This window comes from Fimicolochytrium jonesii (genome assembly GCF_025526975.1).
Source record: "Fimicolochytrium jonesii strain JEL569 chromosome Unknown EV422scaffold_28, whole genome shotgun sequence".
Taxonomy (NCBI): domain Eukaryota; kingdom Fungi; phylum Chytridiomycota; class Chytridiomycetes; order Spizellomycetales; family Powellomycetaceae; genus Fimicolochytrium; species Fimicolochytrium jonesii.
The window spans coordinates 41,345-55,274 of record NW_026515695.1 but is presented as its reverse complement, the minus strand read 5'-3'; the positions used below and the strand labels follow the sequence as shown (position 1 = coordinate 55,274).

Here is a 13,930-nt window from a genome sequence, read left to right as displayed (position 1 = left end):
GCGTAGCCGGCTACTTCCAGGGGTTGAGAATGGTTGTGTTTCGGTGTTGGTGACGGTGAGCTGCGATCCTCAAAACGGACCACGCGCAATTGAGATTTTAGCGCATTCTCTGGAAGCCACCTTATGAGCTGCACGTACATACAGTACTATAGTCGCTGCACGTTCTTTAAATCTATTGAATTGGCTTGTATCCTTCCGTCATGTTTATCCAAGATCCATTCTATATACACTAACTGAGATGTCCAGGACTATACTCCCCAACCGTCTGGGATCCCATACCCCATACGTCTGGTCTACTCTTATGAACGTTGACAAAGATGACCAGCTTCCCAATCAGTTGGCAGATTACGAAATCGTAATCGTGGTGATCCACGCGATACTGATAAGTGCAAAGACCGATCTCAGATGGGAAGCCGCACTCCGTCTCCGAAACACTAGAAATAGGAGCTCAAAAGAAGAAGCCAATGCGCTCAGAAACGTTAAGATTGAAGCGTCAGCCTACCATTCGGACATGTCCCATTAAAAGATCCCGAGGGAGCCGTGTACTGAGGTTTTGTTGTGTTTGACGGGCTCTCAGGTATTGCACCAGCAGCCGAAGGCGTGCACTGTAATGTCTTTCCCCCGAACTCGAGTGTATTGTTTTGACGTTGGGTATCGGCGAGTGTAGAGCTGTTATTTGCGAAAACCACAGAGCATGCGCATGCGGTCGTTCCGTTTCCCGGAGAACCTGGGGCGGAGGTGTCGATGCATGAGACCCGTTTGCGACGCCAGTTTGCGAGGACACTTGAGCTGGGATCCAGGCCAGCTGCGATTGCAGCGAGATCGGGCAGGTTCGAAGGATTAGCTGCCGATGGGACGGAGACTGCCCCGGGAAGAGAAGTAGGCGTACTGCAGCCACCCCTGAGAGGCGGGTTCCCTGGTGGAAGGGAAACAGTTGGATCAGAAGAACCAGGGAGCCAAGGCGTGCCGTCGCCACCGGGAACAGAGGAGTTTCCTGGTGGAGGGGGTTCAGTGTGGCCTGGAAAAGCGGATCGGGGCCCCCAGCAGGTGGATCCGGAGGGGGTAAGTCGTCACACTTGGGAATAGGACATGGTGAGCCCAAAGCCATGAAAGAAGCAAATGCGCCGGAGAAGGAGGCCCTCACCAAGCTAGGGTTACCAGGTACAGTGGCACATATGTCAGAAGGCGGCGGAACATTCGGCTGCCCCGCCCCAACCAGTTCGAAAGCTGAAACTGGGTCTACCAGACCGAAATGAATGCATCCTTGCCCGGGTGGCTGCGCCGGGACAATTCGGTAGTTCTGCAGATGCGGGGAAGCGTCCAACGTCATGCGCCGGGGAGCCGGAATGTGACCGGGCATAAATGTCGAATCTCAATGCTTCCTTACCGTGTCATTGTCAGCAGAGAACGGGTTCGGTCCCTGGGAATGTAAAGCCAGCCATCATACCCAACATTCTCAGGTCGGATCATCATCAACACATTGGGAATGAATCGGCCATATTGAATGGCTGAATCGGCCGAGGGAGATGGAGCTCCTTGTCACGTTCAGTGACATCTCACGGTCAAGAAGAGTAGCCAGTTCTTGATATGGATCCACCGCGAGCCCTCTGTGCGGATTCTCCGCCCAGTACTAGCGGCACCTACGAAGGGGAATAGAAATCCATGAATGACCGGCGATGATGGGCGAGAAAGGGGATCAAAACCTACTTCACACATCTGTCCACCTCCTTTACGACCTTCGCTTTCTCAAGTACACACGAGTTGCAGGTGCCATTCACATACCAAGCTGAGCCCCAACCCATGAACGGCTTTATCATACTCAGTCGCAACTGGGTAGTAGTTTGGCCTTTGCTTGATCGGGTTCGTTTCTCGAAAAGGAGGCCGACATGCATCGGAGCAATACTTTTTTTGCACGGTGTAGCTGCAGCCATTACAATATTGACTGGGTGTCTGGGTGACGGACTGGGTGTTCGCCGGCGCTGCTATTCACAACAAGTAGTTCTTTCACTACATACCGAATAGCAGCGCCGGCAAACACCCAGTCTGTCTACAATACCTTACAGCAAGTAGTTATTGTATACGAACATCAGTTATACAACCCGTGTGGGAGGTAGTCCACATCACAGTTCAAGCTCAGTCCCGATGGAGCCTAGACCCCGTTTGGGTTCGGGCAATTACGATACGGGTAGCCCAGTTCCGCAACGTACCCGACTCTACGGTCAATCTACTCCTCCTTCCACGGCCGGCCAGAAGCTTACCCATGCCGACTTGAAACAGCTCCTGGAGGAACAACAGGACAACTTTAGAGCCATGTTTGACGACTTTCTATCATCGCTTGGTGATACCATTGGTCCGCTCGTGAGGGATATCATTCAGGATGAACTACGTTCGCAATTGGGCAGGACTCCGGTGGACCTCACCAACATGACAGCCAGCACTTCAGCCACTTCAGCGGCACGACCAAATGCAACCAAACCCGCCAGCAGAGTCCCGAAGGTACTCAATCAGTTAGTCAAAGAGTTCCTCAATGGCTTTATACCTGGGTATTCAAGTCTCACACCGGCCGACGTGACCAAGTATGGCGCTGGAAACACCGGGGCCAGGCAGCTGTTGACCGACCTCACCGATCCTCATCGAACGAGGCCACAGTTTGCGGCAGTAGAGGACGCCATCTCGAGCTTCATGGACTATGAGCCCCAGATACGCCAGCATAGTCTCGCCAAAGTGACTGAAGAACTCCTCTCGGTCGTCCGCAACCGACTCACCAACATGGAAGCTGGGAGGATTAAGGTCAAGTCTTGGTCAAGGAGACGATGTTGATGAGGAGTAGGCCTCATCTACACACAGGTATGTAGTAAGACAGACGACTCCGTTCTCAGCTTTTATTCACTGGTGTGGTTTATCTAGGCAATTGGTGCGGGAATCGTATATACCCCGTCGTGAAACTTCTATCCCCGGTACTACCACAAGGTTGGCGGTCCATGGAATCTACGTCAAGTGGCTCGGAGGCGTCGATGTCAAACAACTCAACGTCGACAAGATAAGGCATTCCACGTTATTGACCGGATGCCTTTTTAGATGTATATGAACATGAACATGTACATAGCGCTTGTGGGTCTTTACAATGTTTTGTTTGCTCATGCATACGTATGCATATGGGAACGTTTATGCATCAATATGTGCGTAAATGCGTGTCTCTACTTACCTGCGCTGTGGTGAAGGCTTTCAGAGATTGTTTGGGGGTTTGCGTTGATGTGCGAGGGTGGAAGTGTGCGCAATTGTGCGCTATTGTGAGAAGGAGCTCTCGGTGTGAAAGCAGGTCTGGAATTTGTCTTCTCGCCTGTGAAGCCGTCCCGGCCCACTAACCCTAACCCTGCCCCGCGCGCTGAAGGCTGTACTGTACATATACACAAGGCCGAGGGTGAAGGCTGTAAGCCCGACAGTGAAGGCTGTACAAGTCCGCGCCGTGCAGCGGGTCAGCCTGGCCAGCCAGCCTGGCCAGAGGCGATGGAATTGATGAGTGTCCGCGTCCCAAGAGACGCGCCGTGCAGCGGCGCCAGCCTGGCCTGCCAGCCTGGTGGTAAACCCACCCCTTAATGGAATTGAGTGTCCGCGTCTCCATTGAACCAGATTATGCACAATGTCCGAGTATGAGCAGCTAGTGAGAGACCGATACGAAGCCCTCTCCGTCGGTATATAACGAAAGTTGCTCGATTTAGCAGCTGACGACCCGACGATCAAGAACTTCTTGGGTGTCGTAAGTAAACTCGCTTCAGTCAGCATAAACATACTAGTATTTTCGGACGGTTTCTCGACCAGCTTATACGCCCAAAGACGGTGCATGCAACCTCCGTGACGCGGAAAGAGCCCATATCCGTTTTCGGTAGGGACTTTGACCCATGGCCTGTCTTGGAGGTAGAGGGCCCGTTCGATATGCCTGGGCAGGGTCCTTTGGAGTCTTTCACTATGCCAGACGGCTTACCACTCGTGAGGCTCACTTAGTCGTTCAGTACGTTGTGGTTTACATTATCGCATCGTCTATCCTGACCTCAAGCTAACTTAATTCTCTCTTCTCCCTCAGGGACTCAATGGAAGGAACTTCCGATACACTTTGGCATGCGGTCCGATTCCATGACGCGGACGTACATGGACTGCGTCTTTCTCAGAATAGTGCGGCACATCGCCTCCGATGAGTCTAAAGTTCCGTTGCGCTTTCTCGGCGCTTTCTCGGCAACATATACTTCACCGGAAACCGGTATCACTCTGTCGGGTGCAAACGATTACTTTCTGGGCTACGGGAACCAAAGTTCGGAATCACTGGCGAATGTCTCGCTCGTCTCTCAAGCGAAGACCAGAGGAACGAAGATTGGCGACAAGGTTATCTCACACACACTTGCTCACATGCTGATGGTGCATATGGCCCGGAAACGGACGAAGAAGGAGGACCCTCGGGTTTACCGGTTTGCAACGATTGGATGGGAACGGGAATTCCTGGTCTTCGAAGACGATGGAAGGGTTGGACGGTCGCACACGTCCAAGATGAGGTGGCAGGAACAAGATCTATGGAGAATACTGAGTTCGTTTTCGAAACTGCACGGGACTCCAACTCGAAAACCACGCTTTACGAAACGTCGGAAACCGGACTGAGAGAAGCGGGGCCGGTGCCGTACACTTTCAAAATCATCACCAAGCATCTGCCTATGAGAAGCGACGAAGAGGGTCCCGAGTGAAAGTACAGTCCCTGTCGGGCAGCTTTGCCTCCCCGTCGTCAGATCAGTCCGACGACGAGTAGGCACAGCTCCATGGTTGTCATGATTGTCATTACCTCAGACAGGAAGAGTTTCAGGCGATACTCGTGGTCACCACTTCTCCACATGCCCGACCACCCTTCCATTGGGGCAACCTGTGTAGTAGGAAGTCGTGGAATCGTGGAATGGGTGTTCTGCAGTGGTGTGGGGTCGGAGTGGGGTTGGTTATCACGGCGCGTGAGGTCATGCTGAGCCTGAATGATCAGCAATTTTGAGTGCGTGACAAGGGGTGTTCCGATTAAACGGCCGCTTAACAAATTTTAAATCAGAAGATTTTGATTTCGAGTGTTTGGACTTTGGATAAGAAAGATGAGGGCGGTACCGAGATCTGAATTGACGGCAGATCCCCCCGTATCAATTATCGGGCGTGGTAAGACATCAGAAAGACAAGCTTATCGTGCTTTCACGCGCGGCACCCCACCAAGACCCCCCCTCGGGGCCTTATGTGCGCCGACTTGACTGCGGTCCTGCTGGGAAAAAGCGGACGGCCTTCCTCTCGCTGCCTTCAAATAAAGAGAAACGTCCACTCGCATTCCAGGCCATTCCCAACATCCCACCCATTCGCTACTATCACCTGGCTTGCCATTGCATTATTCGCCCAGCAGCATCTTTAGCCGTCAAAACCGCGTACCAGAGCGTCACCACCTGTGCCATTCCCAAGGCACCAGCAAGTGAGTTTTTTCTCGTCGGCCTTGCAGGAGCTGCTGGAGGCGTCGCAATGGACCTTTCCGCAATGGTGTTATCGCACTGTCTTGTGTTCGAAATGCATGTGCTGAACCCCGAATGCTGTCGTTTCCAGTAGTCAAAAGCGCGCAGTCGTAGTGCACACCTTCTAGAAGCGCCGTGCTTACGCTTTGTTTCCACACTTTGAACTCTACATAGCAGCCCGATTGAAGCGCACGCCGATAGGTTGTTCGGCAACTCATATTCCAAGGCATACAGTATCATTTTGAAGGTGGGTTTCTGGCGCTCAGTTCAGCTCACCACTTCATATCAGTTGATGTGATGAGCGGCTCATTAATGGAGAACGTATTTCCAGGCAGAACAGTCAACGAAACACTTCTGCGATCTGTTATGGTCTCGTTTGCTTCTCACTGAACGAGTGTACGAACATCCACAAGGGGCTCTCCCCGAACCTCCGTGCATCGCGGACCGCTCAACGAAAGAGCCGATATATAGACCTATAGACTTTTCCACCTCCAAGTTGACGATCACGCATCCACAAGTTATTCCCTGGACGCTATGCTCTCCCACACCTCCGAAATATACCCCGCCTGTTCGGCGCAACCCACGTCGTCCGACCTTCACGCCCATCCATTGCTGCAGATGTTCCTGCAGCGTTGCGCCTATACCCACAGTGAAGTGTTCGCCCAGGTGTTTGCCTACGCGTCGATGACCTTTTGGCTATGTGCCCAGATGCCGCAGTTGTGGAGGAACTACAAACGGAAAAACGCTGATGGGCTCAGCGGGGCGTTTCTTGCGAATTGGCTGTTGGGGGACGTTTGCAACCTCGCTGGCTGCATTCTGACGAATCAGCTGCCATTCCAGGTAGGTGACCGTGTTGGCGTTGGTAACTTTGTCTGTACATTTCCCAGTGCTCACACACTCCATCCTTCTAGACTGGCCTTGCAACATACTTTGTTTTTGCCGATGTAACACTGCTGGCTCAGTACATCTACTATACCCGCGTCCGCCCAGCGCCGATCCGCCGCAACAGCCGCTCGATGCTTATACCCCTCCCCACATCCGCATCTCACGCCAGTCTGCTAATCGAGAACACGAGTATGATTGACCCAACGGAAACATCAGCTCTCCTCTCGCTTCGCCGTACGCAGTCGTCTACGGCGTTTTTCGGAGTGATGCTTTTTGGGTTCTCCAATCTTCTAACCGGCGCGGTTCAACATTCCCAATCAACCGGGACGCCGTCCGCCGTCATATCTCCGCCTCCCGAGTTTGGTGTCATGACCGAGACCCCCGCCCCTAGCCCCAGTCTCGCCCACATCATCGGGGTCATCACAGCTTATCTCTGCATGGTCCTGTACCTCTCCTCCCGCATCCCACAAATCATCCGGAACTTCCGTCGCCGCTCAACCGAGGGTCTGGCGATGTCCATGTTTGGATGCGCCGCGTTCGGAAACCTCACCTACGTACTCAGCATCCTCTGCACGAGGAGGGACCCCGACTTCCTGAAAGGCGCCGCACCCTATCTCATCGGCAGCGGCGGAACCCTGATCTTCGACGCCATCATCTTCACCCAGTGGTGGTTCCTCGGCGGACGCCAGACGCAACGCCGGCGATGGGATGGATATGCTTTCATCGGCAGGCCGGACGCCAAGAGCCCTGTCCTTGCGGATGAGGATCTGTTAGTGGATGTGGAGGATAATTCATTTTTGAGTAGTTTAGCCGATGCGTCGGAGGAGGGGCTTTTTTTTGTCAAAGCGGCCGCGGGGGCGATACGGGATGCCTGATGTGTGGGGAGTTCGTTGAGACAGTACTGCATAGATAGGACAAGTTTTAGAGTCTGTTTTTGCGTCGTGTTGGCCCCTAAATTCCGTGACCCTTTTGCCTCTGATCTCTTTTAAAATCGGTTCCCTTCGACCGTTTGCTTGTACTGTACGATAAGTCTGTCGAAGGGCTGAGTTTTGAATCCTCCCGCCTGTCGAAACCAGCGGAATTGCTTACGCAAGTGTGGCTTGTCACGCTCCGCGTTTCCGGCAATGATTGCGGTCTCTGGCAGCGTTTTCCTCAGTTCACCGTCGGTTTTGACTTCACAAGATCGTTAACCACACACCGACGACAATGGCTAAAAAGACCAAGAGCACCGCAAAACCCGCCGTCGCTGCCGCGGAGGCAGCCGCGCCGAACGTGGAATCTACGCACGCCGCCTCCGTCACCGCCGATAAGGCAAAGAGGACGAAAAAGACAAAGGGAGCCAAAGACACCTCCAACGACGCTACAACGAATGTTGCCGCTGGGGCCACCGAAGCGGTTCCGGGTCCCGCCGTCGAAGCCTCCGCCGCCGCGGATACCATGTCAGTGAAAAAGTTCAGGAAAAAGGCGAAGAACTCCTCAACAGCCGCGTCAAACGAGAGCGAGGGAAATGCGGCTGCACCGACGACCGGGGAAGCTGAGAAGCCTGCACAGACAGTGACGAAGGCCAAGAAGGCGGACAAGAAGGCGGACGTGTCGCAAGCGGCAAAGGATGCCGGAGTTGCCGCGGCAGTGCCTGGTACTGCCGATGGGGAAAAGAAGAAGACGAGGAGGAAGAAGAAGGGAAAGGCGAGCAGCCAAGTCGCCGGTGACGGAAAGCCGGCAGGTGAGGACAGTAATGCAGCAACTGTGACCGACGCCGCAGCGGCAAAAGAATTGAAGCGCAAACGGGAGGATAAGGTTGCTGCACCCGAAGGAACTGCACCTGCGCAAACCGAGGAGTCCAGTCCGGCCAAGAAGGCGCGTAAACCGAAATCGAAGAAGGCGAAAGTAGACGCGGATGCGATGGACATTGTGAAGAAGTTTGCGCCCGCTGAGCGGTCGCTGAAGGAAAAGAAGAACAGGAGGAGTAGGAACAAGAAGGATAAGGTGGCAGGAACGGAGGGTGGTGAAGGCAAAACCGAGCCGGTGATCGAGGACAAGGCGGAAGCGAAGGGAGCTGAGGAACAGGCGGAGACACCACAACCGGTGGGGGAGAAAGTGAAGGAGACGAAGAGGCAGAAGAAGAAACGGACACGTGCGGAGGCTACTGCCGAGACTAACGAAAGCGCACCGGTCGCGGATGCGGTGGCGGAAGTGAAGGGGAGGCCTGCGAAAAAGATTGCAACAGAAGGTATGCTTCCGGGATGCAGAGATGGCGTTTTCGCCAGATGTATGTGGGGACATTTTGTTTATCAATCATCAGCCAAGCCAGTGCCTGCGAAAACTCAGCCCGCTGAGACCAAAGAACAAGGGGCAGCACCAAAAGCCGCATGGAATGACTGGACTAAGGCATCGTTCGACGGTGATGCCGCGCGTAAAAACGTAAGCTGACCTCTCTCCCATCCGTCTCACCGGTCTCGCTCGTCTCACCGAAATCCCATCTCAGAAATTCCTCCGCCTCCTCGGAGCCAAGAAGGATGGTGCCGCGGCTACTCCCACCCCAGCGGCTTCACCCGTACCAGCTTCAGCAATCGATGACAAAGTAGCCAGCAAGATCGCAAAGGAGATGGAAGCGCAGTTCGAGAATTCTCGGAACATTTCACAGCGGATTCGGAGTGGTCGGAAGGGTGGGCTTGGTGCGTGAGGGAATTTCGGAAGATAGTGGGAGTGGGCCATAGGTTGGATTGGATTATTTGAAGACGGTGCGGATCGTACATACATAGATTATTTAGATATGATAGCATGGTGGGGGGGTAGGCTCCACCGTGGGGTACGGGTGCATACTTTGCCGTGCAGGCGTAATACGGTGACAAAATGCGCTGAATGGAACTCGCGTTTCCCACAATCGGCTTCAAGTCTTGCACCGCGCCTTGAACCAGGCGAAACTCTCCTCCGCCACAGTTGGAAAAGGTTCGCGAATACGTCCGAAAGGCCAAGGCCTTCGACTCACATCCAAACAGCTCTATTGCTATTAGCTGTGTGTCGGCAAGCACTGAGCAGGGATACGGCATTAGTAATCCTTTGTCTTTACATTTGGAACACTTGGCCGGGGGAGAATTCCAATTGCACTTGCATTCACCTCAAAGGCAAGGCGCTCAGACTTTCTCATATAGTGGGCCACTTCACTGGTACGAAGCAGTCTCCTGAAGGGCGGAACCCGAACGACCGCTTTGGAGCAGCTCCTTGTGGCTCTGCTCGGCGACGGTAGCTCCGCGATGACCACGGCTTTCTCGACCGGGGTCGTCCCGATGGATATCGTAGACCCTAACAGGGGAGCCAAGGTGAGATACGGCATTTTGGAGCGAGAGCGAGTAGGTGCCATAGGCAGGAGGCGCATAAACGAGTAGCAGGCGAAGAACGCGTGAGAAAACGGGAAGATGATGCTCATGTTTTCTGCCATCACCGGCCGTATCGCCGTATGTAGGTCCTGCCGAGTCTTCCCGGCGCAACACCGCAACAGCCCAAAGGCCGTCCAAAATTCTCGCTCGCCGATTTCCACCTCGACCGCACACTCGGCACCGGCTCATTCGGTCGGGTGCATCTAGTCCGACTCCGCTCAACGGGGAAATATTACGCCATGAAGGTGCTGAAGAAGACGGAGATCGTCAAGATGAAGCAGATCGAGCATACCGTGAACGAGAAGCATATTTTGGAGCAGCTGGATTTCCCATTTTTGGTCTCGATGTTAGGGACGTTTCAGGATTATGCCAATTTGTATTTTGTCATGGAGTATGTGCAGGGTGGGGAGCTGTTCTCGTATCTGCGGAGATGTGGGGTGAGTGCTTTCTTGCTGGCGATGTAATGCCATGCGACAGAAACGGATGAGGGGGATTAGTGCTCACGTGACTTTGTTTCTGCCTTGCTAGCGCTTTCCAAACCATGTAGCCAAATTCTATGCAGCGGAGGTGGTAATGGCATTTGAGCATCTGCACGCCAAGGACATCATTTACCGCGACTTGAAGCCGGAGAACTTGTTGATCGATGCGAAAGGCAACATCAAAATCACCGACTTTGGCTTCGCTAAACATGTGCCTGATGTCACATGGACGCTTTGCGGCACGCCGGATTACCTTGCCCCAGAAATCATCCAGTCGAGAGGTTATGGCCGCGCTGTTGACTGGTGGGCGCTCGGGATCTTGATCTATGAGGTGAGCATCACCTGCTCTCATGCACCGGGGCTGGAAGTTACGATTTAACGAATCTGCTTCCCCGTCAGATGCTCGCCGGCCACCCACCCTTCTACGACGAAGACCACTTCAAACTCTACGAAAAGATCCTCGCCTGCAAGGTGAAATTCCCCAACCACTTTGACCCAGCAGCCAAAGACCTCGTCAAACGCCTCCTCCAAGCCGACCTCACCAAGCGCTACGGCAACTTGAAAGGCGGGGTCAACGACATCAAGAAACATAAATGGTTCGTGGGCGTCGATTGGGTCGCCCTTAGGGCCCTGCAGATTCAGCCACCGTACACCCCGCCACTCAAGGGCGAAGGGGACACGAGCAATTTCGACGCTTATCCCGAGGACTATGAGCCGTATGGGATCGTGTGCGCGGACCCTCACAGAGAAAAGTTTAGGGAGTTTTGAAAGAAGGAAGTCGGATTATTTTCGGTTTTCTTGCTTGCTTTTTGGGAGTTCGGCGCGCTTTTTTGGAAATGCAATTTGCTGCTGCATTTTGCGACTGAAGATGGCATCGGTTGTAGGCGAAGAGATCTTCGCCTATTTGTTTGGTGGCGCGGGTGTCCGCGGAGAATTTTGGGAGCACAGCCTTGCTTGTTTATGGCACTGGATAGACTTAGGTGGTGAAGAGGACGGTGGGTACGGGCTGGGGAGATGAAGACGAAGGGACAACGGGGTCCGGAAAGCGACATTTATGCATTCAGGCTTCTGCATTGGGACTACTCAATACAGCACACATTTTTGTCACGAGCATGTGCATTACGTGCGAGTTCCCGCACGCTCTCCGCGAACTCTTATTGATTGAATTTTCCTGCATACGAACTCTCTTCAGACGTGAATAACTACGACATGAGCTGTGTGGTATGTTTGATGGTATTGCCATGGGGATATATATGAAGGGATAGCTACCGACCAGAAAACACATAAGGGGGGATATGAGCTCGTATCATTTGGCCAGCAAACAGCCAGATTCATTTCCGCCGACCACGCAGATGACTTCTCTTTGTTTCACTGGACATTCATGAACTCCTCAAAGAAATCGGCGGCCGAGGTGCCAGTCAGCAACCCTCCATCCAACAACGCGCCCAAACTGGCGTCATTGGCAGGATCGTCCAGCCCGGACGGGTTCTCATTACCAGGAGTCGCGGCCGTCTCACTACTCGACGGTGGATCCTGAGGTAGCGGAAACCCAGTGAGCATAACGCTTTGACCCGCCGACGTCGTGATAGCCGGATTATTCACGTTCGTCGATGCCGGCAGGAGTGTCGGCGTTCCAAACATCGACGTCAACCCAGACATCCCGCCGGTTCCTCCTCCGCCGCCATCGAACCCGCTGGTACTTCCGCCGCCGCCGAAGTCGCCGCTGAACCCGCCGATCCCGCCTCCGTCGTCTAGGGACCCGTCGAAGGCTAGGGAGGCCCAGTCCCCGCCGCCCACATCGCCCATGTTCCAATCCAACATCCCCATGGGATCGCCGGTGTCTGTCGTCATCGGATTGCTGGTATACGAGGTGTTGAAATCGGCGTTGGGGACTAAGGCGTCTTGTGCGGAAGATACGCCGGGATTGGAGAAGCCTAGAGTAGCCGTAAGACCCGCCATGTTGGTGATGGCGTTTGCTGTCGCGCTATCATCGGGAATCTGCATGTTCATTCGTGGGGTTGCCCTGAGGAGAGCATCTGTGTCATTCGTTGCCCCTCCTGCACCCACCATCCCTAGGTCGAGATCCATGGCTGACATGTCAACCAGATCGGATGAGTTGAGAAAATCTGTATCGGCACCGGTTCCCTCCGCACCCGTGAGTTGCCCCAGGCCGTTCAGACCATCTGCACCTCCCGTTAGGTCGAAGAAGTTGTGAGATTGGTCAACGACAGTAGGGGTTATCGGGGCTATTGCAGTCGTAGATGCCCCTAGCATGCTCACTGCACTTGTTCCAAACCGGCCTGGCCCGCCATGTCCAGACAAATCATCAAGGTTCATTGGCAGGAAAGCCATCGATGTTCCAAAACTCCCACCCAGAAGATCATCGGCCTGCGTCCCCCCATACGTCGTTAAAGTTCCACCCAAATTTGCCGACAGAAGATCGTTTGCCGTTAGGAGCATGTCCCCCATGCCATTGACGATCGCTGGCGGCTGACTGCTCATTGGCCCGCTGCTGGCGAAAGACGGCAGCATCCCGCCCGCTAAAATCCGATCGTCCCCACCAGCATCGTACGGATTGTCGTCCACATCGTCCAACTCTTCATACTGCGCTTCGAATCGACTCTCCGTCTTGATTATTTCGTCATCTTCTCCGTGTTCATCTGCGCTCGGTGGAACTGACGAGCCATGGCCTTCCGGGAGTCCACGCGACAGTGACATGTCCATGTTGCAGGACAGATTCGCGAGAGAGGACTCCCAATCAGTCATCAATCTACTATAGCGCTCGATCGAATCCTCCTTTCTCTGTGTCTCCCGCTTGAGCTGTCGTACCCGCTGTAAAGAAAGGTCAGTCCTGGCAATCTCCGGGAAGCACCCCATGCGTCTGCGAGAAACAGACCTGTCTTTGAGCAACGTGTTCATTGGATAGTACGTGTTCTCTTTGCATGTTTAGTGAATTTTTCAGCTGCAGTGCCCTGTCATGCACAATCTTCATGGTGCTCTCGAGTTCTGTCACGTTGAAGAAATCGGAGGTATCAGAATAGTGGACTGAAAAGCAAAAAGCCAATACCCCACCAGAGCCAGGAAGGCCACACAGCTCCAGGGAGAATTCTGTCACCTTGACCACGAACGAGCGTGTGCTCACCTAGACAAGCATCTCTACTCCCTTGCTTCTCCTTATGTCGTTTGAGAATCTGCTGCGAGTATCCTATTATCTCCCGCAAGGACTGCGGCGTCTGCGCTGAGGAGTGCATGGCCTCTGCGATATGGTGGTTTGACCGAAATTGTGGTATATTTCGAGCGACGAGCGATAGAGATCGGCTTCGACAGGAGGGTTTGAGCCGCGCTTTGGCTTTTTACAAGGTTGGTTTTGACGACCGCGGGTCAGATGGGGAGGAAAGAACCGAGGGTACTGCTGTTTCCCTGTGTCAAAGGGAAGTAAATGTGGAGCGTGGCGGTTTCTGTTGGCAAGGTGGCCCAATGTTGGTGCGAAATGCGAGAGCCGAAAAGGGGTTGTGTGGAAGGCCGAGCATGAGTGAGAATCACGTCACGTTGCTTCTCTTCGGCCCTCAGCCCGCATTCAAGCCTACGCTCAGGGCTGCGCATATCATATGCTCCAGATCTCATCATCATATCATGCACGAGTGGGCACAAAGCCTCGGCAAAGCTTACGAGC

At 53.8% G+C, this 13,930-nt stretch overlaps 7 protein-coding genes across 7 annotated transcripts; 5 read left to right on the top strand and 2 right to left on the bottom strand.

The window, feature by feature from the left end:
• Positions 1 to 100: 100 nt before the first annotated feature.
• On the bottom strand, positions 101 to 1,126 carry EV422DRAFT_541527 (uncharacterized protein). Its single transcript, XM_053071205.1, has 2 exons — positions 503 to 1,126; positions 101 to 434 (listed from the first exon to the last, which is right to left on the bottom strand). Exons 1-2 carry the CDS (start codon positions 1,106 to 1,108, stop codon positions 402 to 404), a joined length of 639 nt encoding a protein of 212 aa, XP_052922324.1. The 5' UTR covers positions 1,109 to 1,126; the 3' UTR covers positions 101 to 401.
• A 1,016-nt stretch (positions 1,127 to 2,142) lies between these two features.
• Positions 2,143 to 3,292, top strand: EV422DRAFT_622591 (uncharacterized protein; the record flags this gene model as incomplete). The annotated part of the gene is made up of 2 exons (XM_053074176.1): positions 2,143 to 2,847; positions 2,908 to 3,292. The coding sequence occupies one exon, from the start codon at positions 2,143 to 2,145 to the stop codon at positions 2,818 to 2,820; it is 678 nt and encodes a 225-aa protein (XP_052922323.1). The 3' UTR covers positions 2,821 to 2,847; positions 2,908 to 3,292.
• A 534-nt stretch (positions 3,293 to 3,826) lies between these two features.
• On the top strand, positions 3,827 to 4,819 carry EV422DRAFT_221555 (uncharacterized protein). Its single transcript, XM_053065473.1, has 2 exons — positions 3,827 to 4,009; positions 4,082 to 4,819. The coding sequence occupies exon 2, from the start codon at positions 4,117 to 4,119 to the stop codon at positions 4,645 to 4,647; it is 531 nt and encodes a 176-aa protein (XP_052922322.1). The 5' UTR covers positions 3,827 to 4,009; positions 4,082 to 4,116; the 3' UTR covers positions 4,648 to 4,819.
• Positions 4,820 to 5,872: 1,053 nt separating this feature from the next.
• Positions 5,873 to 7,314, top strand: EV422DRAFT_221545 (PQ loop repeat-domain-containing protein). Its single transcript, XM_053065472.1, has 2 exons — positions 5,873 to 6,356; positions 6,428 to 7,314. The coding sequence occupies exons 1-2, from the start codon at positions 6,051 to 6,053 to the stop codon at positions 7,274 to 7,276; spliced, it is 1,155 nt and encodes a 384-aa protein (XP_052922321.1). The 5' UTR covers positions 5,873 to 6,050; the 3' UTR covers positions 7,277 to 7,314.
• Positions 7,315 to 7,568: 254 nt separating this feature from the next.
• On the top strand, positions 7,569 to 9,270 carry EV422DRAFT_541518 (uncharacterized protein). The gene is made up of 3 exons (XM_053071204.1): positions 7,569 to 8,631; positions 8,704 to 8,822; positions 8,887 to 9,270. The coding sequence occupies exons 1-3, from the start codon at positions 7,608 to 7,610 to the stop codon at positions 9,082 to 9,084; spliced, it is 1,341 nt and encodes a 446-aa protein (XP_052922320.1). The 5' UTR covers positions 7,569 to 7,607; the 3' UTR covers positions 9,085 to 9,270.
• EV422DRAFT_560590 (kinase-like domain-containing protein) lies at positions 9,258 to 11,369 on the top strand. Its single transcript, XM_053071947.1, has 4 exons — positions 9,258 to 9,721; positions 9,865 to 10,215; positions 10,307 to 10,588; positions 10,657 to 11,369. Exons 1-4 carry the CDS (start codon positions 9,656 to 9,658, stop codon positions 11,023 to 11,025), a joined length of 1,068 nt encoding a protein of 355 aa, XP_052922319.1. The 5' UTR covers positions 9,258 to 9,655; the 3' UTR covers positions 11,026 to 11,369.
• Positions 11,370 to 11,478: 109 nt separating this feature from the next.
• On the bottom strand, positions 11,479 to 13,598 carry EV422DRAFT_221457 (uncharacterized protein). Its single transcript, XM_053065471.1, has 3 exons — positions 13,400 to 13,598; positions 13,154 to 13,263; positions 11,479 to 13,089 (listed from the first exon to the last, which is right to left on the bottom strand). The coding sequence occupies exons 1-3, from the start codon at positions 13,506 to 13,508 to the stop codon at positions 11,626 to 11,628; spliced, it is 1,683 nt and encodes a 560-aa protein (XP_052922318.1). The 5' UTR covers positions 13,509 to 13,598; the 3' UTR covers positions 11,479 to 11,625.
• Positions 13,599 to 13,930: the final 332 nt, after the last annotated feature.